The sequence below is a fragment of the Gouania willdenowi genome, chromosome 11 (genome assembly GCF_900634775.1).
Source record: "Gouania willdenowi chromosome 11, fGouWil2.1, whole genome shotgun sequence".
NCBI lineage: Eukaryota > Metazoa > Chordata > Actinopteri > Blenniiformes > Gobiesocidae > Gouania > Gouania willdenowi.
In genome coordinates, this window is record NC_041054.1 from 21737112 (window position 1) to 21763657 (window position 26546).

Genomic DNA, 26546 nt, shown 5'->3' on the forward strand with positions numbered 1-26546 from the left:
TGCAAAGACTTGGGTAGTGGGTAAAGCCTCCTGCAGACCAACAGGTTCACACTGACCCCTGCTGGACTGAAACTGTAACAACAGCCAGGAGCTGAATGAATATTACAAACCTCAAATATGCGGTTCTCAAACTTTTTGGCTCACATACCCCCTTTTCTCTTATTCCATGTACCGCCTTTTGTCTGACTACAACATTTTTCTCAGAATACTGTGAAAAAAACAAAACAACTATAAAGCATGTCAGAAAGAATGAGTGATAACACACATTTTCAAGGATCTTATTTTGTAAATAAGTGGAAAGAAACTGTATTTAGTGCAGTGGTTCCCAACCTTTTTTAAATCGTGACTCCATTTTGATATCAATAATTTCTGGCGACCCAAAAATGTTTTAGGCCGAGTTACCAGACTCAAAACACTACTCACTTTCTTCTTCTTCTTCTTCTTCTTCTTCTCCTTCTTCTTCTTCTTCTTCTTCTTCTTCTTCTTCTTCTTCTTTACACTAGTTAAAATTGCTACTCCTCAGTTATTCGTGAACAGATCTGGCTGAAATTTGGTAGTTATAATCTATGGGCGTGATTGACACTCGGAGCCCGATTATTGCTTTGGGGCCCCCAAAAAAAACAAAAGTTGATTTCTCATTTATTTGTGAGTCAAATATTACGATGATTGGTAGTACCGAATCATTGGCACATATGGGGCCCATTACGCCGTACGTGTCACGGGGCGCCAGGGGGCCCAGGGGGTCCCATTTTTCTTCCAGTTTGGTAAGAATACTCTATGAATGAATATGATGAGATGCTTGGAGCCCTTTTTTGAAATGGGGCCCGGGGGCCCACCCCACATTTCTGGTAATTTCAAAATGTATGGGAACATAGTCGTGTGATATATTGTTTCAAAGGTAATTCAACGTATTTTAAGATTATGCCTCACACAATTCAATTAGGGGCCCGAGGGACCCACCACCCCTTTTTTTGGATATTTCCATTAAAGCCATTTTCCCATTTATTTGTGAGTCAAATATTGCGATCGCAATATTGACCGTGGTACCGAATCATTGACACATACCAATATATGAATGGGGCCCATTACTCCGTATGTGCCACGGGGGCGCCAGGGACCAAATTCTCAGGAACGTGGTACTGCTTATTCGGCGTGGAGACGTTCCACGAGCCCAGCCATAGTTCATCTGAGCTTTTTTTTCTAGAATTAGTTTTTGATCAGGTTCGATCACAGATAGTTTTTTGGTTTTTTTTTTTAAACAGCCTTTTAGTTGAACTAGATTTATATTTCAAAAGTGAAAGTATAGAAATGCAGTTGTTTAAGATTGTGTGTTGTTTTGATTTAAACAAAATACATATAAATATTAAACATTTTTAAAAATCTATTTGGATTTTTCAGAATCCCATTTAAACTCCAGGTGACCCCACATGGGGTCCCGATCCCAAGGTTGAAAAACAGTGATTTAGTGGCTTCTGAATAGATTTATTTCTTTAGTTTTTATCATTTTATCAAGACTGACTCTATTTGTTCATTCTTTTCTCTCTCTCTCTCTCTCTGAAATTAAAATTCAAAAACATCTTTATTGGCATGGGAAACAAGTTTGCATTGCCAAACCAAGTAACCCCTGAAGTGCCATTGTGTACCCCCATTTGAGAAACACTGTTTTAGGGTGTCACGCTGCTCCTATTTCTATTCTGTTATAAGTTTTACAAATATAGGAGATCAAACAAGGAGCCAAAGTAATTTTACTTGTACTTAAGTACATTTTAAAAGAAGTAAAGTCATTTGTTACATTTCTACGCCCAACCGTTACTGAGTAAATTTAAAATGATCAACATGCATCACTTCATAGCCGACCAATCAGATTAAACGTATTGCACGGCACCAAAACAACATTGAATGGAGGTTATTTTTGAGTTTAGAGTTCATAAATATAGCTATAATTAGAGCCTGAGAATTATTTGTATTATTTTGAATTGGATTAATTGGTGTTATTTTATTTATTTATTTTAAATTGCACATTTTGACAAAGCTTTAATTTTATACACTTTGTGGAGATTTGTTTATACAGATGTTTACTGTATGCTAGAGAAGTGTGGCAAGATTTATTACCAAAAATAAACATGGGGGGTGAAAGTAACTTGTAACTTTTACTTTGAGTACTATTTAATTGAGCTACTTTTTACTCGTACTTGAGTATTTTATCTATGAATTACTTGTACTTGAATGAAAATTCCATCAAGTAACAGTACTTCTATATACTTGAGTATCAGTACAATTTACACCTCTGGAGACCAGACAGAGGATATTATTGTGATTCAGAGTAGGAGAATTCCTTCAGAGGGTTGGATTTCAATACATCCAATAAAACATTGTTTTTGCTGACAGTGATCAGGGGTAAGATGGCTGACCATGTGACGACTAATTACTGTCTGCAGCTGCAGCACAATGACCAAACTAAACCTTTTCTATTATTCATAATCTTTCAATTAAAGTTCAATGCTGGCCGAATTAGATGCTCCAAAGGGCCGGATTTGGCCCCTGAGCCGCGAGTTTGACACTAGTGCCCCATTATGGAAAGCCGTCAAGGTAACAAAAAAAAAAAACGTTAATTTAATACACGTAAATTACGCCTCAATTTTTCACGCGTACTTTACGTGTATTTCACTCGTTAAATTCACCTGTTTTTGACCTCGTTGGCTTTCCATACCCCACATGTTCTGTTCTTCTGCCTGATTCGGTTCTGACTGCTCGTTTAGTAACACCGGCATCTCCCGGACGGGCGGCTCCGCGGTGTGATTGGCTGTGAGTCAGTGCGTGCCGGTGAGCTTTGACTGAAGCTGAGATGGCGCTGTCTCAAGGAACAAAGAAGAAAGTTTGCTACTATTATGACGGTAAATATCACATATGTTCACCATTCTGTCTTCACCCCGCGAACTAGCTTTGTCGACGCTTTCGCGGTGTTGCATTGTAATTGTTACTTATCAAAGTATGCTACCGGGCTAGGTTGTTAGCCTGTGTGGCTAGCTAATGTTAGCTAATTTGTGCTAGCTCTCCATTGATAACTCGTCTAGCTGTTAGCATGAATGTGTTTGTGGATTATTTACTCAATAAAGCGTCTTGGTAGTTTAATTCTAATGTAATGACATTATATAATAATTAATGTGGTGAACCATGGTGGTCAAAGTGCGTGTTTATTCATTCACGATGGAGACATTATTCATCCTCTCATCCTGCTTAGACTTTGGCTTGTTCAACCACACACATCGTTATTATTATGTTAAAAATAAATAAATAAACGTTTTAATTTTTGCATAAACACCAATTTATTACTGTCAGGAGTTTTATATTTGAATTGTTCTTTGACATTGACATACTACAGTTGAATTTAGAGCGTTTAAGTGTTTAATCTTTTAATGGCAGAATGTGATGATTATATAGACATATTAACAATTTAGCATGGTCCTTGTTAATGCAGTGTTTTTGTCTTCAAATACTAGTTTATTAATTGTGAACTTTGACCAATAAATTGTGCATCACTCATACAGATTATAACGTAACCTTTGATTTTCTTACTCTCTTATAAAACACCAACTACTGCCTGTAACTGTGTTTTTTGCTTCAAAAGTAGTTTTTTTAGTAGATTATTATGAATGTTGCATCAGTTGATTAAACTTTCAGAAATGATGGAGATATAGCTCAAGCCCTTAAAAGCAGTGATTTTCAACCTGGGTGACACCTGGAATTAAAATGGCCCACCTAAAATGTCCAGTAAATAATGATGTCTTCTTATATATATATATATATATATATATATATTAGGGGTGGGTACCTCACGATACGTGATACAAAGCTCACGATAACGATTCCCTCGTGATATGACGATACTGCGATTATCGATATATTGGTCAGAAATCAATCTACGATAATCTATGACATAACAAAACAAAAAAAAAATTACAATACAGTACAATTTTTATTTTATATCTCAGACAGACAATAAATTGAAAAAGTGTCCTATGAACAGTGACACTATTTTAGTGCAACATTTCTGTTAAAAAAAAAAAAAAATCGATACTTGGCGGGAGCATATCGATAATTGTTTGTGCGGAAAAATATCGCCATATATTGCCATATCTAGATATCATCACACTATTTTTTTTTTTTTTTTTTTTTTTTTGTAAGTATTGGAAAAGAAATACAGATTTTCTTCCCTCACATGATGAATAATTGTGTTTACAATAAAAGAATAAAAATAATTGTGATGATCATTTTGACCATAATCGTGCAGCCCAATATTATACTCACTTAAAAAAACTTTAATTCAACAAAATGAATACAGCATTTTACACAATGCTTTTGTCTTTACTGTATATGTATAGTGTGTAATATTTACAGGTTGCTGTATTTTTAAATGGGTTAATGTAAATATATGCACATGTTAAAGAACTGAAGCCAAACATTTTAGTTTAGTTTGACTTAGTGGCCAATAGCAGCTGATTCACTTATAAATATCAGCTTTTAATTCATTTTTCCTCATTCGATACATCATGTCTAGTAATGCTGTGTTTGTCATGATGTTAAAGTTGTTGAAATTTTTCTCACATTCCAAAAGGAGACGTTGGGAATTACTACTATGGCCAAGGCCATCCCATGAAGCCTCACAGGATCCGGATGACGCACAACCTTCTGCTCAACTACGGACTGTACAGGAAAATGGAGATCTATGTGAGTTACAGCACCAGTCACACGCATCGCCAGACATTTACAGTTAGAGTCACTGTTGAAATGTTTTACAAACTGCGTTAGCACATGTTAAAATAATGTGACACAGCAAACATGAATTAGGAATGAATCACGAAGAACAATCATTTCCAGCTGATTCATAGACTTTGTGTGTGATAAGGGGTGATCCCGTAGGGACATTCATTAATTTTATTGTGAAATGATTACACCTATTGTAAATATTCTGTCCAACTGCATTTCTTTTAGTTAGGAAAAAAAGGTTTAAATGCATGAAAGGATACCAAATAGGTATTAACCTCGTATATATGTGCTCACTTTGATTTTTTTTTTTTTTAATTTTCTTTTAAATGTTACTTAATAAATTACTTCCTGCATATTTCAAAATATTTCTATTTTTATTTCCATCATAATATTTATTCAAACCTTGTGCGATGATGCTCATTTTATGAAATATCATGGACAGTTCTAATGAAATGCACATGTTTTCACATGCACAATCTCAGTTTGTTCATTGATCACCATAATGATAATAACAATAATAATAAAAATAATAATAATAGTACTGTTTATCATAGTGTTGATCCTGCTCTGGATTAGCCTGGTCCAGGTTTGAGGTCAATTAAATTCCTCCCGTTACAATTACATTTTCAATTACCCATGTTCAATTACTACTCAATTCCGATTAGAATGACCAGCATTTTTTCCAATTACAATTAAATTAGAATTATTTTTTTATCCTCAGAAAGTCAATTGCACTCATGCTCTCAATTACTAAATTTCAATTACAATTAATCACAATTACTGAGCCTAAATTAAATTATTTAATAAAAGTTAACCTTCCTCTTGTTTGCTTTCTGTAAAATACACTAAAAACATTTATCTATCATCTAATTTATTTCCTATCTATTGGTTTCCTTGTTAGGCTTCAAAATTAATGAAAATATAGGTTTTAATATTTTTGGTGTGGACATATAAGCTTTTTTTGTGCCTGTATACCCCTAGATTTATGTTTTTAAATGTAAAATGTGTGAAAGCTTGATATGGAACATATTTAAATAATTGTTTAACAACATATTGTGTAGAACCGTACATAGAACTGTAACATGGTTCCCCAGTTTAGTGTTGAATTGTAATTGACAATATTTATAGAATTTGCATGACAATTAACAGTTACAAAGTCAATCATCTAAACTCAATTACAATTTAATTACGATTACGACAGCAACAGATTTTTAAAATTTCTATTATAATCACGTCGCAATAGTAATTAATGATGAATTACGTGATTACAATTATAATTGACACCAACCCTGGTCTGGTCTAAAGGGTATTTCATCTTTAAGGTGTTAAGTACAAAGACTATATATATATATATATATATATATATATATATATATATATATATATATATATAGTTGTTATGGTGACTGAATGGGATGGGCTGGGCCGGGCCTCACTTTGTGTGTGTGTGTGCGTGTTTTTTCAGAGGCCACACAAAGCCAGTGGTGAGGAAATGACAAAGTACCACAGTGATGACTACATAAAGTTCCTGCGCTCCATCCGACCAGACAACATGTCTGAGTACAGCAAACAGATGCAGAGATGTGAGCAGCCAATCATTCACTCTTTCCTCCTTTTTTAGAGCTTATTATTATAAAACTTGATTATGGTTATTTTTCTGCTTTGCAGTCAACGTAGGTGAAGACTGTCCAGTGTTTGACGGCCTGTTTGAGTTTTGCCAGCTGTCGACTGGAGGCTCTGTGGGTACGTTTTCATCATCAATCTCCCATTCAACCATGAGCAGCAATTTTAACCCTCGGGGACCAAACGTGGACTTTCTGCTTATTCAGCATTTTAAACTCAGTCAGTTTAAAGCCTAATTCTATGACCTTTGGCCAGGAGTTTTATTTATTGTAATGTTCATAATTCCATAATCGCTTTCATTGCAAGATGTTATAGCACAAAATATTTAAATACAGTTTAGGTACAAGCTCAGAGTGTAGGTTTTTTCAATAAATGCTCATTGCTCTAAAATTGATAATGCCTCAATATCAATGTTTCTATCAAATATTAACCTACTCATGTCTGTAATAACTTCATATCAAATGTTAGACTTTGCACCTTATTTTTGAAAAAAAAAAATGCATATTTTGTGTTTTTTTTCATTGAAAAGTATTGTGTTTTTATGAAAAACAGGGCATACAGTCTATGGTTACGTCTGGAGTGGTTGAAAAAATGGGGTCCAAAGAGTGTAACTATTTTTAAAGGTGCCCCGAGGGTTATTGTAGAAAGTCTGCTGCTGGTTTTCACATTGTGAGGATTTCTGAAAACAAGGGAGAATGAAAGTTTCCTGATGCACCAATTCAGGATGGGGTTCATGTTAGGGCTGGGCGATATATCCAGTTTTTAATAAATATCGATTTATTTATTTAAGAGATATAGGACTATATTGTCCTTGTGTAACCTTGCGTTACTATGGAGCCCTTAAAGAGACAGTCCTCAGAAGGCCATCATTACAGCGCGTGTGTTAGTAGTGGCAACTGTTCAATTATAATACTTTGGATAATAGTGTCTGATAAATTCACATTTGTCAGTAATAATAAATGAATAATTGATAGTTAATTGTAATAATTAAAAACTGTACAGCACTTTGGTCAGCTGAAGTTGTTTTTAAAATATGCACATAATTAGTTTTCTAAATGATGATATAAACACCTCTGTTATAATAAAGGTCCCTGTGTGACATTTAGAATTTGGCTTTAACTGACCTTAGTTTATTTTTTTCAGAGGCCAACCCTTAAAATAACAGGTACGCTATGCTATAATAGTTAGGGGGAAACCCCATTTACATCACAGAGAAAACATTAATATATATTGAGTGTTGTCATTCTGGTTTGATTGTCTGCATCAAAGCATCATCTCAAGGCAAAGGCAAAATATAGAGATATGTATCGTATATTGTGAAGTAGCGTGAAAATATGGAGATATTTAAAAGAAGACCATATTGTCCAGCCCTAGTTCATGTCCTCTGTGATGTTTAGCTGGAGCAGTGAAGCTGAACAAGCAGCAGACGGACATTGCAGTAAACTGGGCTGGTGGACTCCATCACGCCAAAAAGTCTGAGGCCTCAGGGTTCTGCTACGTCAATGACATCGTCCTGGCCATCCTGGAGCTGCTCAAGTAAGATCGTCTTCACCTGTGTCAGTTTCTGAGCTCGATTAGTAATGCCTGTTTAAATGGAAAGGTTGTAGTTCACTTTTAATGTTAGTTGCACCAGGACTAGATGTTTTCCATTCCAGGTCTAACTGCGTGTGCAATCCTAATAATATGTTAAGGTTTCATTTATTCAGACAACTTTTTTCATGAATATTACTTTGATCTCTTGACATGTTTCGACTGCCAACTGTCAGTCTTCCTCAGAGGCATCTACTGATCGCTCTGATGTGTTCTTATCAGAATCAGATCATAAATACTTTATTCATCTTAGGGGGAAATTACTTGTTAGAGATGCTTGAGAAATATTACAAATAAAAAGAATAAACTCTAGAAAGAAAGAAAAATGTACATATTTAAGTAAAAACTGTTAATTAAATAAGGATTAAATAAAAAGTGCACACATTACAGTAGAGAAAAATTGAATAATAAGAATACAAATGCACAAATATAATACAGATATATACAAGAATCAATATATAGAAAAATTATGAGTTATTTCTGGGCGTGGCCAACAGGAGACTTCTCTCAGGCTGGCCACGCCCCCTGTCATCCAATGGTCTCTGAAGAATAGAGTCCCAGGGGGCGACAGGAAACCTTGTCACGCCCAGAAAGAACTCATTAGGACACATCAAATCGATCAGTAGATGCCTCTGAGGAAGACTGACTGTTGGCAGTCAAAACATGTCAGGAGATCAAAGTAAATTTTCTGAATAAACTTTAAAAAAGAAGACTAAATCAACTTGCTGGAATTAAGCCTAATACTAATACCTAATATGTCAATTAGATTTGTGTAGTTTATTTTTGTTTTTCATCGTAACCGAAATCTCAACCTTTGATCTAACTGGGATCCCCTGCAGATACCACCAGAGGGTTCTGTACATTGACATTGACATCCACCATGGTGACGGAGTGGAGGAGGCCTTCTACACCACAGACAGAGTCATGACCGTCTCCTTCCATAAGTATGGAGAATACTTCCCCGGCACTGGAGACCTGAGGGTTGGTTCTTCTGATGTTCTCCTGTTTTCAGACCATGATTCACACATTTCATCCTCTGATCAATAACATGTGATGTGTGCAGGACATTGGAGCTGGAAAGGGAAAGTACTACGCTGTGAACTACCCACTGAGAGACGGCATCGACGACGAGTCATATGAAGCCATCTTCAAGCCTGTGAGTTTCCTTTTATCAAAGCTTTGTTTTCAAAGTGTTTCAGCTGGTTCAGTGTGTTTATCCTTGTGTGCGTGTGTGTGTGTTAGATTATGGCTAAAGTTATGGAGATGTACCAGCCGAGTGCTGTGGTTCTCCAGTGTGGAGCTGATTCTCTGTCTGGAGACAGACTGGGCTGCTTCAACCTCACTATCAAAGGTAAACGCACGTTAAGATGCATCATCTCTTTCTCAGAATCAGAATCAGAAATGTTTTATTTGCCATGTACAGTTTTGAGGACAGTACAAGGAATTTGACTTGGTGGTTGGTGCACAAAACAAGCAACAAAAAGAAATAAAAGAAATAAAAACAGAACAACAAAGCACAACCCAGCAACAATAATAATAATAATAATGATAAATATAAAGGATGAGGGATAAATAAAGGATAGATAGAGAATAAAGGATAAATAGGATAAATATAAATATAAATATATATATATACAGTGCAGCAGGTATCAAGCTGGTGGAGGTGGTGATCGGGTGGGGGGGGGGGGGGGTTCAGTGGGTGACTTGGGGTGTGTTCATGTGGATGGTGGCAGAGGGAAAGAAGCTGTTTTTGTGTCTGGAGGTTCTGGTCCTGATGGACCGAAACCTCCTACCAGAAGGGAGAGATTGAAACAGTTTATGACCGGGGTGGGAGGGGTCGGCCACAATCTTTCCTGCACGCCTCAAAATCCTGGAGGCGTACAGGTCCTGGAGGGAGGGCAGATTGCAGCCGATGACCTTCTCTGCAGAGTGGATGATACGCTGCAGTCTGGCCTTGTCCTTGGCCGTAGCTGCAGCGTACCAGATGGTGATGGAGGAGCAGAGGATGGACTGGATGATGGAGCTGTAGAAGTTCACCATCATCTTTGTTGGCAGACTGAACTTCTTCAGCTGCCGCAAAAAGTACATCCTCTGCTGAGCTTTTTTGATAAGGGAGCTGATGTTCAGCTCCCACTTGAGGTCCTGAGTGATGATGGTCCCCAGGAAGCAGAAGTACTCTACAGAGCTCACTGTAGAGTCTCCCAGGGTGAGGGGGGTGAGGGGGGCTGGGTTCTTCCTGAAGTCTGCTATCATCTCCACTGTCTTTAAAGCATTGAGCTCCAGGTTGTTCTGGCTGCACCAGGACACCAGCCGGTCTGTCTCCCACCTGTAGTCGGACTCGTCTCCATCAGCGATGAGACCGATGATGGTCGTGTCGTCTGCAAACTTCAGGAGTTTGACCGACTGGTGAGAGGAGGTGCAGCTGTTGGTGTACAGGGAGAAGAGCAGAGGAGAAAGAACACAGCCCTGAGGAGATCCAGTGCTGATGGTCCGGGGAGCAGAGATGGTTTTTCCCAGCTTCACGTGCTGCTTCCTGTCAGACAGGAAGTCTGTGATCCACCTGCAGGTGGAGTCTGGCACGTTCAGCTGGGAAAGCTTGTCCTGAAGGAGAGCTGGGATTATTGTATTAAAAGCAGAGCTGAAGTCCACAAACAGGATCCTGGCGTAGGAGCCTGGGGAGTCCAGGTGCTGGAGGATGAAGTGGAGAGCCAGGTTTACAGCATCGTCTACTGACCTGTTGGATCTATAGGCAAACTGCAGGGGGTCCAGGTGGGGGTCGGTGATGTCCTTGATGTGGGAGAGCATGAGGCGTTCAAAGGACTTCATGACCACAGATGTCAGAGCGATGGGTCTGTAGTCATTAAGTCCTGTGATCCTCAGCTTTTTAGGGACAGGAACGATGGTGGAGGCCTTAAAACAGGCTGGTACGGTGCATGTCTCCAGTGAGGTGTTAAAAATGTCTGTGAACACTGGAGACAGCTGATCAGCACAGTGCTTCAAGGTAGAGGGAGAGACAGAGTCCGGTCCACAAGCCTTACGGGGGTTTTGTCTCCTGAAAAGTCTATTCACATCTCTCTCTTTGATGGAGAAAGGTGTCTCTGTAGGAGGGGGGGAGGAGGGGGGGAAGATAGGGGAGAGAGCCTCTGTAGGCAGCTGGGGTGAAACTGTAGCTTTGATGTGGGGGGTGAAGGTGTTGGAGTGAGGCTGGTCAGAGGTGTGAGGGGGGTTGGAGTCAGGTCTGTCCCATTGTCTGTCAAATCTACAATAGAACTCATTCAGACTGTTGGCCAGGCAGAGGTCGTTAGCAGCAGCAGGGGCTCTGGGCTTGTAGTTTGTAATTTGCCTGAGCCCTCTCCAGACACCGTCTATTAAACATAAATACACTTACACACATTGATCTTATATTAATGGAAGAGATTTTCAATGTGTAATCCTACTTTAAAACATTATCATTAAAGTACAACACTTCATACAATCTAACAAATGGTAAACCCTAGTGGGATGATTAGGTCTTTGCACCTAAAGCTGTAACTTTAAATCAGTATTTAATGTAGCTGCTTGGAATATATATAATTAGTGCCATTCCTTTGTCTCACCTGTTTCACATGGAAAATACACTCGACCACATCTTAAACCCCGCCCCACTCATTACCTTACCATTTTATTATAGTTTTAGGCCCTGTTTACACAAGTTTTGTTTCTGTTACTGTTTTTGTGTTTTAAAGGGGACATATACCCATTTAAAACAGTTCCCTGTGGTCTAAATGACATATCCGTGGTGAGGTTTAGTCAAAACATAACATGAATCAAGCAAAACAGGAGGTTTAGGACCCTGTATAATCCAGCTCTTTCAGAACGCTCCATTTTCAAGAGGTTTGTCTCTCCAGTTGCAAAGACCTGTCCCTTTCTTCCATGGGGTGGCACACTAAAGGTGCGTTCACACTGAACGCAACTGAAGTGACTACCCAGATAGCACACATGCATCTCGCCGACGTCGGCATGATGAATGAAGTTGCATCAGCGAGACACATTATGGAGAGCGTTTTGGCCATTGGGGAGACGTCGCGGAGCCATCTGAGTTTGGCGATGGATTATAGATACTCAGCACGGCCTTTCTACAGCTTATATATTAACCTTTATTTAGCTCAGATCATTCAATTATTATAAATATCTCCATATCCATAGTCGAGTTTTGCTTAAATCTGATAGGAATATGGCAATATCACAACAACAACAAAAAAAAACAATATACTACCACTAAATAGCTTATTATGTGTGGACAAAATAAAGACACAGTTCATGATTATAAATGTATTTTCAGCAGCATAGCCAAAAGAGCCCCAGCACAAAAACAGCTTCATGGAAGTGACATTTTACAGTTCTACAATTTTAAGTGGTATCACCGATTTGGGGGGAAAAAACACCGAAAATGACGCATTATTAGTAGAATGCCGACGCACGATCTGAGGCCGACTTCGGCGAGACGTTGCGTGCTATCTGGGTATATTATATTCAACATCAATGTAAATGACGCAACTTCAAACGAACTCCCTTCAAGTTATCCTACTTGCTCAAAGTTGAAATTTGAACTTTTCAAGCGATAATTCCCCGTCCTTCACTGTCTGTAGAGCCGAGGCAGCAGCTCCCCCTTCCTTACAGTGAGACGGCTGCAGCGGCTCTACTCTTCCTCAACTTACCGCAGCAAAATTAACTTCAATAAGCCTACATTCTGGGTGAGCTCATTAGTTAGTAACTCCGTAAGTTGATCATTTAAACTTTAAAAGCAGCTCTGTCCATGATAAGTGCCGTAAACGTACGGCCGGAGAAGAAGTGATGAGTCCTCTCTCTCCTGTCACCGGCTCCACACACACACACACACACACTGTTTCCTGGTCGTCACTGGAGCGATGGAGTGAACACACCTTCACTCTTTCGCTAGCGAGAAAAACAATGGCGGACTTTTGCAAAAGCTTTCATCAGGTTATGGGTGGAGATGCCAAGGGAGAGGAGGGTGTTTTCTTTTCACATTTGCTTGTGACGTCACAAACTAAGAACATTTGAAACTGAGCACTTTTCTCTGTGTTGTAAGACTTACACAGACCACAAACAAAGGACTGGATGGTTTATTTCACATTTTGTGTGCCAGTGGACACTCAAGTTACCTCATGTGATCAAAAACACTGCAAAAGTGGATTTTTTATAATATATCCCCTTTAAAACGTGCGTTTACATGAGACCGTGGGAAACATGTAAAACAATGTAGTATACATTTCAGGCCAATAGTTGTATGAACAGGGCTTTAATCTCATCATCACCAACTGGATTGAGGAGTGAAACCAAGCTCATGATATTCACACTGAAGACCTGAAGAATTACCTTCTGTAATGTTCAGGTTAGCCACTGAAGTTTTCCTTCATTCCACCATTGTTGGCTTTGTTTTGTTTGTTGCTATAAAAGCCACCACAGGAAGTTACACGTCCTGTTAAAACACTGATGGGGACTTTTAGCACCAGGAAGAGGATCCTTAAAAAGTCTTAAAGGGGACATATCATGCTAAATCCACTTTTTTAGCCTTTAAATGCATTTTGTTGTATATTTAGATTGTTTAGAAGTACAGAAAAGTTCAAATTAATCTCTTCAGGTGCTCCGTTGATATCTTTATATTCTGTTTTGGTCATATTTTTCAATCTCTTTTGATTTTTCTATTCTCTATTACGTTTTTTGAACAATAATGTCACAGTACTTGCAGCGGAACTGCCAAATTAGGACATCAACTCCAGGTCCAACACTTCGAGCAATCCACCATTTTTATTTCTCGCTTTTATTTTGTAGTTCAAGCTCAAGGATGCTGAAGTTACGAGAGAATAAGTCAAACTGTTTGGTTGCTGGATGTAGTAACCCACACGCTTCATTACACCGTCTCCCAGCATCAGAACCTTTTCAAAGTGCCTGGTTGAGTTTTATTTTTCACGGAAATGTACCCACATCTGTGGGTCAGATCATTTTTGTGTGCGCGAAGCACTTCAAGGATGACTGCTTCTGCAACCTCCACCAGTATAAAGAAGGATTTGCCGAAAGACTTCGTCTGATTGAGGGTTCAATTCCTTCTATCTTTGGAGACGACGAACAATAAGACCTCCCTGTCATTGTTTTGTTAGCATTAGCAGTTGCACCGTCTTCATATGTTAGCGCTGTGTGTTCGTTTTAGGTTCATCTTCATTTTCATCTCGCTCCGCCGGGTCCGACTCTGGCTCGAACATGTACGGCTGGATGGACAAGTCTTCCGTTGTTGACATTTTGTAAATAACGTGTGAATATAAAGTTTATGCGCCGCTACATAATCGTATCTCTATCAAACTACAAAAATGGCCGAACAGGGTGGAGTTGAACCGAGTGTCACCTCTGCAACCTGGAGAGGGGGCGGGGTATGAAGTGCCTCATTTGCATTTAAAGAGACCGCACCAAAACGAGTTGCTCTTAGAAGCACATCAGAAAAGTGGTAGAAAAGGGGCCTGTGGAGCTATAATAATGAGGAATTCAGACCCAAGCATTGCAGTTCCACTTAATATAAACCACAACTGTATGATTTATATGTAAAAAGGAAGGATTTAAAGGCATGATATGTCTCCCTTAAAAGGCATTAAATTAATTAAAGCCTTAATTGTCATTAAAATGTCATAAATCAATGTTTCAACAATGTCTCACATTTCAAAATAACTGGTAGTATTTGTTTAAAAAAAATTGCAATAGCAGAACCAACTACAAAACAGTGACGTGTTTGCAGCGGGACTCTTGTTTCCAGGATTTCTGGCTATTTTTTTGTCATCTTGTGTGTTTATCGTGATTTTGATTATTTTAGTCTGGTTTTTTTTTGGTGTATTTTACTGTAATTTTGTGTGTTTAAATTGGGGGCTGCCGGTTGCACGTCTGCACTAGACACTGGAAAAAATGTACCCTAACCCTATGTAATTGATGTGGTTTTCTTTCCCCAATTGTATTTACTGTGAAGTCGGTCTTAAATTTTATTTCAAATAGCATTGAAAAGTCTTAAAAGGTCTTAATTGCATTTGACTGAAGCTGTAGGAACCCTGAGTTCAGTAACAGTAGAACGTGTTCTTTGCACCATAAGAGTTGATGATGTTTCTCTCCTTCAGCTCCTGTGATGACGACTAATGCAGCTGTGTGAAATCCTGCAGGTCATGCTAAGTGTGTGGAGTACATCAAGAGCTTCAACCTCCCCCTGCTGATGCTCGGGGGCGGTGGCTACACCATCCGTAACGTGGCTCGCTGCTGGACCTACGAGACGGCCGTGGCCCTGGACTCGTCCATCCCTAACGAGCTGCCCTACAACGACTACTTTGAGTACTTTGGACCGGACTTCAAGCTGCACATCAGCCCGTCCAACATGACCAACCAGAACACCACCGAGTACCTGGAGAAGATCAAACAGCGGCTCTTTGAGAACCTGCGCATGCTGCCTCACGCCCCGGGGGTCCAGATGCAGGCCATCCCCGAGGACGCTCCGCACGCAGACAGCGCCGATGAAGAGGAGGAAGACCCTGACAAACGCATCTCTAGTAAGACTCATCTACTCAGGTCAGAGGTCACAGCCATGAACACTAATACTCCACCTCTCGCGTTTGTGTGTTTCAGTCCGAGCCCACGACAAGAGGAGAGCCTGTGAGGAGGAGTTCTCTGACTCAGAAGATGAGGCCGAGGGCCAGGGAGGGGGGCGCAGGAACTCAGCCAATCACAAAAAGACAAAGAGGGTCAAGAAGGAGGAGGAGAAAGAAGGAGAGGAGAAGAAAGGTAGGAGAATATACCGGAAACAGACCGACCTGTGTAAATGAGTCTAATAATATTATCACCTCTGGTCAAAGATTTAAGGTTCTATCACTTGTTCATTAAAGTAAACGAGGAGCCACTTTTCCTACCTTGACCTAAAGCTGCAGTATGTAAAGTTTTTTGGTTTCATTTGGTCACAAATCTACAATCACCTTTGCTCCTTCTCTTGGCCCTGAGTGAGAGCTTTAGAAATCCAGGAACGTGACGTGACTTTTCAGCCAATCAGAGATGTTTTTACAAACGGGGCTCCATGAGCTGTGTGGGGCATTATTATTTGAAGTTGGTGCGTGTTCACAGTCCGATCTATAGTAAAAGTGTAATGGCGGACGATCCAACTGAAGTCCCCATCGTGGCGTTAGGCACGACGGTTACAAAGCAAATAGAAAAAGGAAAACTGATGTGGAGAAGCAACAGTCTAAAGCAGGGGTCACCAACATGGGGCCCGGGGGCACCAGGTAGCCCGCAATGAGCTTCATCTAAAATCTGATTTACTTTTTATATGAGAGATGTAGTTAGTCGAGTTATATACTGCATGTGATGAAGCTTTGCGTATGGTGAGTAGTACGTTATATACACTATACTATGATATATAAAATGTATTTATTAAGTTTTTTGTAAATGACATTGTTGCATTTTTCAAATGTTACATGTTATAAGATTAGTTAAAAGTTGTTTGTTAGAAGCTAGTAAAATTGGAACATTATCATTTTCTATGAAAATGAAACGATTGCAATAATTAGGAGAAATTAAGTGTTTGATGTTGAAACCTAAACATTTTAAGTCACTGCTAGCCTTCCTTATTATTTTACCCTTAAAGTGAAAACATGAACATGTAGTATTTAAGAAGTGCTTTTCTAAATGGTACTGTAGATCTGAAAACTATACAAATACCTACAAAGTAGCTCAGAAAGGCACAAATCAGAATCTCTTGTCACTTAATAGTGTTGACTAATAAAATGCTTGTAGAACTATTGTATAAAACACTGGAGGTTGTGCTGAATACAGCAGTGGTTTAATACTGTTGTAGATATCACACCAGCACTTTGTCTCATGTGATAATTCTTATTTATCAAACTGTTTGTGGTCAGTATCAATGGAAATTGTTGTAAACTATTGTTAGTTCTGCTCTGAGTGAAATACTGATGAGGAATGTTTGTGTTTCAGAGGTGAAAGAAGAGGAAGAGAAGGAGGAAGAAGAAAAGATGGACACATCTGGGTAAAGAAACACTCAGGAATTATTTATGTTCACTGTTAGTGTGGTTTATATTTTCACTGCTGTATTTCGATAAATATCTGAGTTTTAAAGTATATGTGCAAAGATATTTAAAATATATTAAGGTTGGGGCGACCACGGCTCAGTGATAGAGTAGGTTGTCCAATAACCGAAGGGTTGGGGGTTCGAATCCCGCTCTATCCAAGTCACTTTATAGCCACATTGCCCAGTATGAATGTGGTGGTTGGAGGGAGCGATGGCGCACTATATCAGCCTAGCTTCTGTCAGTCTGCCCCAGGGCAGCTATGGCTACAATAGTAGCTTACCACCATTGTGTGTGGAGTGAAAGTATAATGCACATCAATGTAAAGCACTTTAAGTGACTATGACAGGTGGAGGTGTGCCAAAATTACGATCTATCGCGATATATCATATTGCGAGCTACCTGGCGATACCCAGCCCTAATGACAGGTGTCACCAACACAGTTCTGGTGGGCTCCATGTAGCCCTCATGGACCATGTTGGGGACCCTTACCCAGTGTTTCCACTGGATACGTCTCCGCTGCGCCACGGGACCGATCCGGTATTTCACCGCTGTCTGCCGTCCGGTAATTCATACTGGTTGCGTTTTGAGTGCGCTCCGGTTGAACGACATGAGACAGAGCAGTTCTCACGATATTTATATAATCGCACAAGAACGCAGTTAAATGTATGTGTTATAAACGCAACAATAAACAGGTCAGTGTTCCTAACGAAGGAGAACAAGAAGGTTGGACTCTCTGGATTTGTCATAGCCACATTTTTTATCAACAGCCAACAGAGAAGAGATAAAACTGCACCAGTAAAACATGAACTAAATCAAAGTTGCTACAGTTTCCAGTACAGTTACAGTATGAGAGGAATCAATATAGTGGATGTGAATTTGTTTTTACACATGACGTTTTTACTTGAAATATAATCTGAAGTGTTTTATTTTGAAAAGTAACCTGATATTTTATCTGGAAAGGAGCAGACACGCAGCGGACCCAATGGAAATTAACACTTAGACTAAGGTGGAAACCTATCAGCTCCGGTGACGTAATGCAGCGGAGCCGCATCCAGTGGAAATTGGGTGTTGGCATCTCTTGTAAACAATGAGCTCAATCTAAAATCTGATTTAATTTCCAGGATTTAAACTCTGATGTAGTTGCTACTTATTAGAGTTAAATACTGCTGCACGTGATAAAGTTTAAGTATTAAATTAACTAACCTTTAAATGTTGCTGACTGGGTGTATGGATTGTGGTATAATATATATATATCAAGGAAAATGGGATGATAATTTTCTATGTAATGAAAATGAAACAATTGCACAAATTAGGAGAAATAAAGTGTTGCATGTTGAAATGTAAACTTGGTATTTAGGAAGCGCTTTTCTAACTGGTGCCCTCTAGGACTAGTACCTATTGTATGTACTAGCTCAGCTTTAGAAAAGTGCTGTATAATATCCAATGCATTATTAATTGAATAACACTAAAGTGGTGTCATTAAATGAGTGACAGATATAGACCGTAAAGTCGTAATTAACCACTCATTGTGTTTCAGACCAAAAGAGGAAGTGAAAACCACTTGAAGTCCAGCAGGTGTGGATGGTTCTATGCTGTGTCCTATTGTGAAGGCAGCTGTTCGCCATCAGAACCAGACCTGGTTCAGTCACATTTACATTAGTTTACAAGTGTTGGGACTGTAAACTAAAACCACTCTGGGAAAACTCCTCCCACATTCTCTCCATCAGCCAATACCAGTCCAGTAACTTATTGAGGTCTTGAATTTGTCCAGCGTTTGGATGAACAAGTAAAAATGTTGGTGTTTTTTTTCTTCCATGAAACCATGCAGTTGTTTGGACTTTGATATGTGTACTGTTATTACTTTTTAATAATAAAAAGCTTGAGCAGAATCTTTGTTTACAATATCTCACACAATCAAATTGGAGGAAATGGGTTTTATTGTGTAACAACACAAAGGTTTTGATGGTTAAAGTCCAGTTGAATGAGAACTGCTGTACATGACCAAAGCCTTGGACAGTTTGTAGCTGTTTAAGCCTCCAGTTCAAAGTCAAAGTATGGAGGATCAAAGTAGTGAATCCTGACGTATCCGTCCTCTCCTCCACTGCTATAACTGTAAACACACAAACAGTAGGGGTGTTTATTACCATGAATCCCGATACATATTGCAATAATGTCAATAATTACATATTTTAAACTTGCGAAAACAAGTAAATGGTTACTAACTGTAATTCAAGTATCAAAAACAAGTGGTCTGTGTGTATGTTTTATGAAAATTAAGAAGACAGTCATCAACATACCCCGCTTTGACTGGTTGTCATAACTTAACCTTTTCCTAAATGTCATAAATCTAAGAACTTAGATGTATACATAAAATTACTAATTATATTAAACGGTTTCTAAGAAAAGCTGTCCCCTTTAAAGATAGCTCGAAAAAAAAATAATACCCTGAAGCCACACATCGAATTTGGTCATCCTATCTTAAACAGTTTCTGAGAAATGCTGTCCCCTTTAACTCAGACGGACCTGAAATGTCAGAGTGACTGCCCTCTATGGGTTGAAACCTGGCTATTACAACTGATTTTTGCTATTGGCTGAGAACAAGATCATGTGAGGTTTTGGGACCATCTTGTATCACAAACAAGCACTATTAGCCCCGCCCCTTTAATAAAAGCTAGCTCCTGTGGGCTCTCCAATCTGTGGTGAGTAGGTTGAATTGAGAGAAGAGTGAATAGAGAAGTATATTGAGTAGCTAGTTAGCATAGCATAGTGTTCATTGGGAGATTTTATAGTATAGACTGGGCGAGTCTTAACTACTATCAAGACATTTTTTACATTTCCCTCCTAGTGGCAGGTCAGGGGGTTTGTTTCACTGACACCTAGTGGCCAGGCCTTTAGTTGTTTATGCATATGTTGGAGCAATTAAATGGTTTTTCTCATTAAAAAAACATGACTAAAAAAATCAATTTGGACATTTTTTGGACCGATACGATAATCGTGCGTTGAACTATTGCGATATATCAATTTTTTCTTACACTCATTAACACACATTGATCAGTCTCACAGCACACAAGTGGTGGTTTACCTCTTTCCATCAGGATGGAATGCCACACAGTTAATGGGTCCAAAATGACCTTTGACCCTGCCAAATTCTTCTTCATAGGCAGCGTGGAAGAACCTGAGAGCAGAAGGTAAATATCATGCCAACATGCAGACGATTGTAGGATCTGACAGCGTCTTCAGTAGCGTCTCACCTGGCTTCAAACTTGCCGATCCTGGTTGAGGTGGTGGTGACCTCCATGGCTTCCTGTCCACCACCCATCACCACCTGCAACACACACACAGTCAGTCAGTACACTCAGTTGAGAGCACGGTTGGGGTCAAATATAATTGTAATTGTAATCATGTAGTTGATAATTAATTACCATTGTGGCATAATCTTAATGGTAATTGTAATTTTAAAAATCTGTTGCTGTCGTAATCGTAATTAAATTTCAATTGAGTTCAGATAATTGACTTTGTAATTATAATTGCCATTAAAATTATATAAAAATTGTCAATTATAATTTAAAGCAAAACTGATGCAAAAAGATGCAATTGACCCCAACTCTGGCTGGGAGTCACATGGTTTTCTATCTACCCTCAAACATGCAGTTTGTTTGACAAATCCCAGATCAGATCACTTTAACTCATTCCTCTGCTCTCTAACCAAGATGTTTATAGTTTCACTACAACAGAAAACTTGATACAGTATAATGAAACATTTCTTACAACTAGGCCTGGGCTGATTATCGAGAAATCAATTAACCAGACGGTAAATAAAATGAACTCTGTAACTTTGCCCGCCTCGGTATATTGCCATATTCATGCGTATTTGGCGGCGCGCCTTTCGGCTGCAGAGGCTAGCATTTGCAACAAATATTAAACAGCAGATAACTCAGTCAGTTCTAATAATTTATCAGTGAACCTGCAGCGTAAAACTTTGAAACAGTATACCACCGCCAGGCAATCTTAAATTTAGGTAAATCAAACCGTTAAAGTCCGGTAGATGCGGCAACTCTGGTCCTACTGCGGAGCCTCTTACCCGTGGTGTCCGCCAGCGGAGGAGACGTAAGCGGTGTGATCAGAAACGGAAATGCCGGGCGGGGCTAGCAACCAAGCTAAGTCTAAGTATTTTGTTTTCCTCGTCTTTCGCCTCCTAACAGGCTGGATGACAAGAGGGTTCACCCTCAGCACCTGCATGTTTGTTCCATAGAGGAATGAACGAAATAAACTAGAAACTAAAACGAACAGAATAAAACAGGGAGAGGCGGGGCCATAAGCAATAATTTGTGGGACAATATATCGTCCAGCAAAATCTTTTATTGGCCTAGGCCTAATCACAAACAAGTTTTTTCCGACTTAAGCCCCACAGAAAGGTCTGACAGTAGTTTCAAAGATGAGGTCTTACGTGGTCCATGATGGGGGAGATGGCAGCTGAGTTAACAGGTCTCTCTGTTCTGAAAGTCTTGATGTGATCCAAAGAGGCGGCATCAAAGAGCTGCAGGAAAACCAAAGCACTCAGAGTGTGTGTGTGTGTATCAGGTTTAACTATTCACTGAACCCACTGAGAAACAGCAGAGTCATGGTGCTAACCTTAGCTGTATTGTCTTTAGAAGCAGTGATGAACATGGTGAGATCCACTGAGGGCTGGATGTCATTGATCTGCTTGGTGTGTTCCTTGGCCTTCTTTATTATTTCACCAGTCTGCACACAGAGAGAGAGAGAGAGAGCTCTGAGCTGGACCAGTCCCACTATGAACTACTGTTGATCCCAGTATGAACCAAACCTTAGCGCTGTACTGGTTGATTTCTCCATTTTCATGGCCAGCGATCACAAACTCTCCCAGAGGTCCCCACACAGCACTGGTGATCTTGTAGTCATTGCAGGGGACCGACATGTACGGCTGGTTGTCCTCTGAAAACACACACGATTGTAAAGCCTGGTAAAAAGTGCGTGGTGAAGGCAAACAATGAGTGTAGAGGAGCAGACATGTCATGTTTAATGTCTACAGCTAAATCTATGACCGTGTTACACTTTTATACGTCATGTTTGCTTTTTGTATATGTTCATATTGAAGAATGAAGCGCACATTTTGAAACCGTTGGTTTTGTGTTTGTGTCGAACAATAGACTCTTTGATTGATTGTAAACATTGTGACGTTTGTGACGTATTTTGCTGGGCGGGGCTTAGCCTGGAGGCAAACCCACTATAGATGACTTTCCCGCGCTGTTAGACAATGAAGAGCAACGTGGCGGCCATCTTACCTCAGACAGCTGGCCCCACTCATTACATCGATGTCAATGATACATGTACTATTTAAATAACCCCAACTTGCTACATTTTCAACAAATTTTCTAACGGCAAGCAGCAATTTCAACATGTACAAGCATCTTATGTCATACCTACGTATAATAAGGTTTGTAATAAGGCAAACCGTTTGTAAATCCATCTATATTTCATAGAGTTAAGGGTATTTTTGTTTAAGCTGATCACTCTCCTTCCAACAGCTACCGTAGGCAAGTAAATAACCACGAGATAAATAGCGTTTTAAGATGTTTACAGGAATGCTCCTCTCAAACCACACACACCCCTAGCAGCATGGTGGTACAGTTGCAGAGTGACACGTTCTGTAGACGCAGAACTTTGGTTGGTCAACCTCTGCGTCATGTCTACAGGTCCAAACACGGTAACATGATTCAGGCTTTATACCAACTGGATCAGCTATATCAGATCGGCCAATATTTAGCATTTTATGCAATTAAGGAAAATTTAGGATCGGCTGTAACGTCTTGGATCGGCTGTAACGTCTTAAATCGCCGATCCAATCAAGGACGTCACTGTCATGATGAAACTTTCTCTCGATGCTCCCATTGCATTGTTTTATCGTCTCATTTACGCCAAAGACGTTCTACACCACGAACATGTTTGCTCTATGCGACACGGCTCTATAGCATTTCACTCTCATCTGTCGGCCAAAGCGCAGCACTGGGCCTGGTTTCCTGGGTCTACTGGCTATGAAAGCGAAATCAGCTGTTAGCGTCTCTGCGCGTGCGATGGAGCTAGTTTGATTTATTCAGCCAGTGCAGCCGCAGCGTGAAGGCTGCGTTCGCTTATACTTTCTCTTTTATATCGAGCTCTGTCTGTCTGTTCAGGGTGTTGGTGGACACAGGTGTATGTGTGTGTGCTCCACCTCCACTATGCACCTGTGAAGAGGGAAATCACTTACTCTTTCACTCCCTCAGTCACGATACATCTATAGCTACCAAAACATGTTTGATTTTACGTAAATCAGTACCAGGTAGGAAAAAAAGTACCAAATTTGGTACCCATCCCTTCTCATATGATTGGAGATAGTTTTTTTTTTTTTTAACTCACTGATCGGTGATTGGCCAAAAAATCTGATGGTGTAAAGCCTAGTGCATACGTACCGATCTGCTGTGGGTCCCTCAGGTCAAAGAAGTTGAGGAAGCACTGGTAGCCCATCTGCTTGTCAGTGGAGAACATGATGATGTTCCCGCTGAAGTCAAAGCCGCACGTTCTGACCGCGGAGTTGGTTTTGAGGAGAGCCAGCTGTTTCCCTGGTAACCACAGAAACCAGTTAGTATTGGACATTCCTGAACATTTCAAAAGGCAGAGATGTTGAACTACATTGCATGTTGTACCTGTCTCACAGTCCCACAGTATGCAGCTGTTGTCTGCTGACCCCGTTAACACGTTCTTTGTGTCCCCTGTTAAACATGACTCAAGGAAGCAAAACCAACCACTACCAGCCAATCAGATTACGCAGCATTCACTGAGAAAGGATACAGTCACAGTCCACACACCACACGGCTCCCGTGTGTCCGTTGTACGTCCCGAGCCTCTCGCCGTTCACGGAGTACCACACATTGGTGACCTGCAGAAGGTCAGGACAGCGAGGACCAGCTCAGTTAAACACCTTTAAACAGGGAGTTAATGATGAGGAGAACTCACCGTGTCTTTGGCCACAGAGAACAGCAGGTCTCCCTCTCTGTTGTACTTGATCTGAGTGATGGACCTCTCATGGCCCTGTAGAAGGATGGGTTTCTACACACACACACACACACACACACACACACACACAAGTATTCAGAAGATCGACAACTACAACTTGTCTTTACTTTACAGGTTGTATTTTACAGCTCTGTTGCGTGTGTGTACTCCTTTATCAATGATCAGGTTCTCGCCAGTGCTGTTGAGCGTAAGAGCCCCCGAAATTGTAATTTTGCTACTCTACGGAGCGACTGCGCCCCCTACGTTCAGTTTTCAGCAACGTACAGGGGATTTTCTGTTATTTTTTCCCTTTTTTAATCGGTATCGTCATATAATTGTTGCACACTTGGACACAAAAGGGACGCCCAGCTGTGCACAGGTTGTTTTAACTCTTTTTAAACTGAATAACCGAGAAACATATTCATCAGCTGCACCATCTATTTAAAACAGGTGATTAGCTTGGATGCTCCCGTCGTTACCTGAGGACTTCTGCAGCCCTTTAGCTGCCCCTGATGCTGCCTGTGTGCATCCTCTGCTTACTAACTGTAATAACCGTCCGCATATTGTAGTTCCCAGGATCCAGGCTCCGCTGTGCACGGAGGCTCAAACGTACCATGGCCAGGAAAGGCCCGGCTGCAAAGGCACCGCCCCGCTCCCAACTCGCTGCTTACCAGGGCCGTGGACACGGTTACCTCACTGAGCCCTCTTTGCTCTACGGTGGGGATGGAGCCCCCTCACCCCCGGCACGGACTGTCCTGTACCGGACCACGAGAGTTGGCGCCCAACCCGACCCGTCTAGAAACACGGACCGCTGTGCAACTGCACAGTAGAGCACAGTGAATGAAAGCATGTTGACCACCAGCTCCTTATCTTACAGCTGCACTTTAGTCTCATCACTTACAGTCCCTGGCATTATTTAATAATTCATTGTGCTCTTTTATCCATTCACCTTTTATTTAAAAACCCACCTTCCACAGTTGTTATGAGAGCTGACATTGTAGGTGTTTATGTATGTTTTAAAGCTACTTTGATTGTGCAGAGCAAAATGATTAGTGTCTTGTGGGATTTATGCAGCTCATTTAAGTTTTGTGTGGAAGTCTTTATTTTAGAAAGTGTCTATTTGTACGGTCACCGTACGAACAACCCCCAATGCTATTGGTACTGTTACCTAAGTACAAGTACGTAGCGTCTTAGGGTTACGTTATATCCCTATTTCGCAGCAATTTTAAGGGTTAGGTTTAGTCTTAGTCACGTGACCTAAACTGGTAATATAGGGGCGCTGCGTACGAATAGAATGTCGGTATATTGATAGTCACTGCCTCACTTTTATAAATGAATTAGCTGAACAAGCTAATATTTTAGTATAAAATAATGATTATACTAAGTAATAATCAACATTGAATGACACTCTTTTGTCCAGTCTGTACTGATATTTAAAGTTATACACCTCGCATGATTCAGGACAAGGTGAAGAAACTCATGCCAGTTTAGAATGATCCGTTATGGACACATTTCGACATTTAATGTGATATTAAATGATCCTACATACAAAATTAACAGGACAATAGACAACTATTGTGATAAAAGAAGAGGGAAAACTCGTGCACCCGGTGATGAGTGTCAGATAAACACACGCTTATTGGCATAAAACCGGCTAATTTAAAAGCTATGCTATCATTAGCCGTCCACTATTATGACAATGACACCACAAAAGGTTTCATGAAATAGTAACTCTCCTTTAAGGAGTGTTGTGTTGATAATTAACAAACCATTTTTCCAGCTGAATTCGTTCAGTAGCTCCAGGAATTTGTAAGCGGCTCCGGTAAGAAAAAAAAAAAAAGCTACGAGATAGAAGCTAACACTCGTGTACGAAAAACACAGAAGAACGGCGGAAAAGGATATTGCGTCACTTCCGGCGTCAGAAACATTCGACGCTCCCTCTACAGGCGAAACCTACGGAAGAGGATTAGGGCCATTTTTGATGGAGAAAATATTTTTTGGGCAGATCAAGAAAAATTTCGAAATTTCGAATTTAATCTCGACATTATTCTCAAATTTTCTTCTTTATCCTCGAAATTTTAACTTTATGAAAAATATTTTCCCCATCAAAATTGGCCCTAATCCTCTTCCGTACTATTTCTCGGTCATAAGGAAACTTTGAAGTGGAAAAGTAATTAAAAAAAAATTTTCTTCCCCAGATGTTAACAAAAAAAAACGTTTGAACTAAAAAAAAAAAAAAAAAACAGTGGAGCTTTGAGAACATTTTGTATCTCTAATGTATTAAAATGCAAGGCAGTGGTAAAAAAAGTGTAATTCTAAATGTGTGGTTGTATTAAATGCACTTAAAAGTAATTTTAAGAATTTAAAATAGTTTTGGTGCCACTTCTATAATAAAGTGTTAAACATTTTTCA

The 26546-nt window shown here is 39.9% G+C and overlaps 2 protein-coding genes across 2 annotated transcripts; one reads left to right on the top strand and one right to left on the bottom strand.

Annotated features, from left to right (window-relative positions):
* The first annotated feature begins 2742 nt into the window (after positions 1 to 2742).
* hdac1 (histone deacetylase 1) lies at positions 2743 to 18973 on the top strand. Its single transcript, XM_028461124.1, has 12 exons — positions 2743 to 2894; positions 4616 to 4728; positions 6233 to 6350; positions 6436 to 6510; positions 7788 to 7926; positions 8820 to 8961; positions 9044 to 9136; positions 9223 to 9331; positions 15177 to 15557; positions 15634 to 15789; positions 16990 to 17041; positions 18622 to 18973. Exons 1-12 carry the CDS (start codon positions 2846 to 2848, stop codon positions 18647 to 18649), a joined length of 1455 nt encoding a protein of 484 aa, XP_028316925.1. The 5' UTR covers positions 2743 to 2845; the 3' UTR covers positions 18650 to 18973.
* A 30-nt stretch (positions 18974 to 19003) lies between these two features.
* eif3i (eukaryotic translation initiation factor 3, subunit I) lies at positions 19004 to 26032 on the bottom strand. The gene is made up of 11 exons (XM_028461125.1): positions 25904 to 26032; positions 24096 to 24188; positions 23931 to 24018; positions 23786 to 23851; positions 23552 to 23701; positions 21910 to 22037; positions 21717 to 21827; positions 21532 to 21621; positions 20336 to 20409; positions 20167 to 20259; positions 19004 to 19194 (listed from the first exon to the last, which is right to left on the bottom strand). Exons 1-11 carry the CDS (start codon positions 25904 to 25906, stop codon positions 19113 to 19115), a joined length of 978 nt encoding a protein of 325 aa, XP_028316926.1. The 5' UTR covers positions 25907 to 26032; the 3' UTR covers positions 19004 to 19112.
* Between the last annotated feature and the right edge of the window lie 514 nt (positions 26033 to 26546).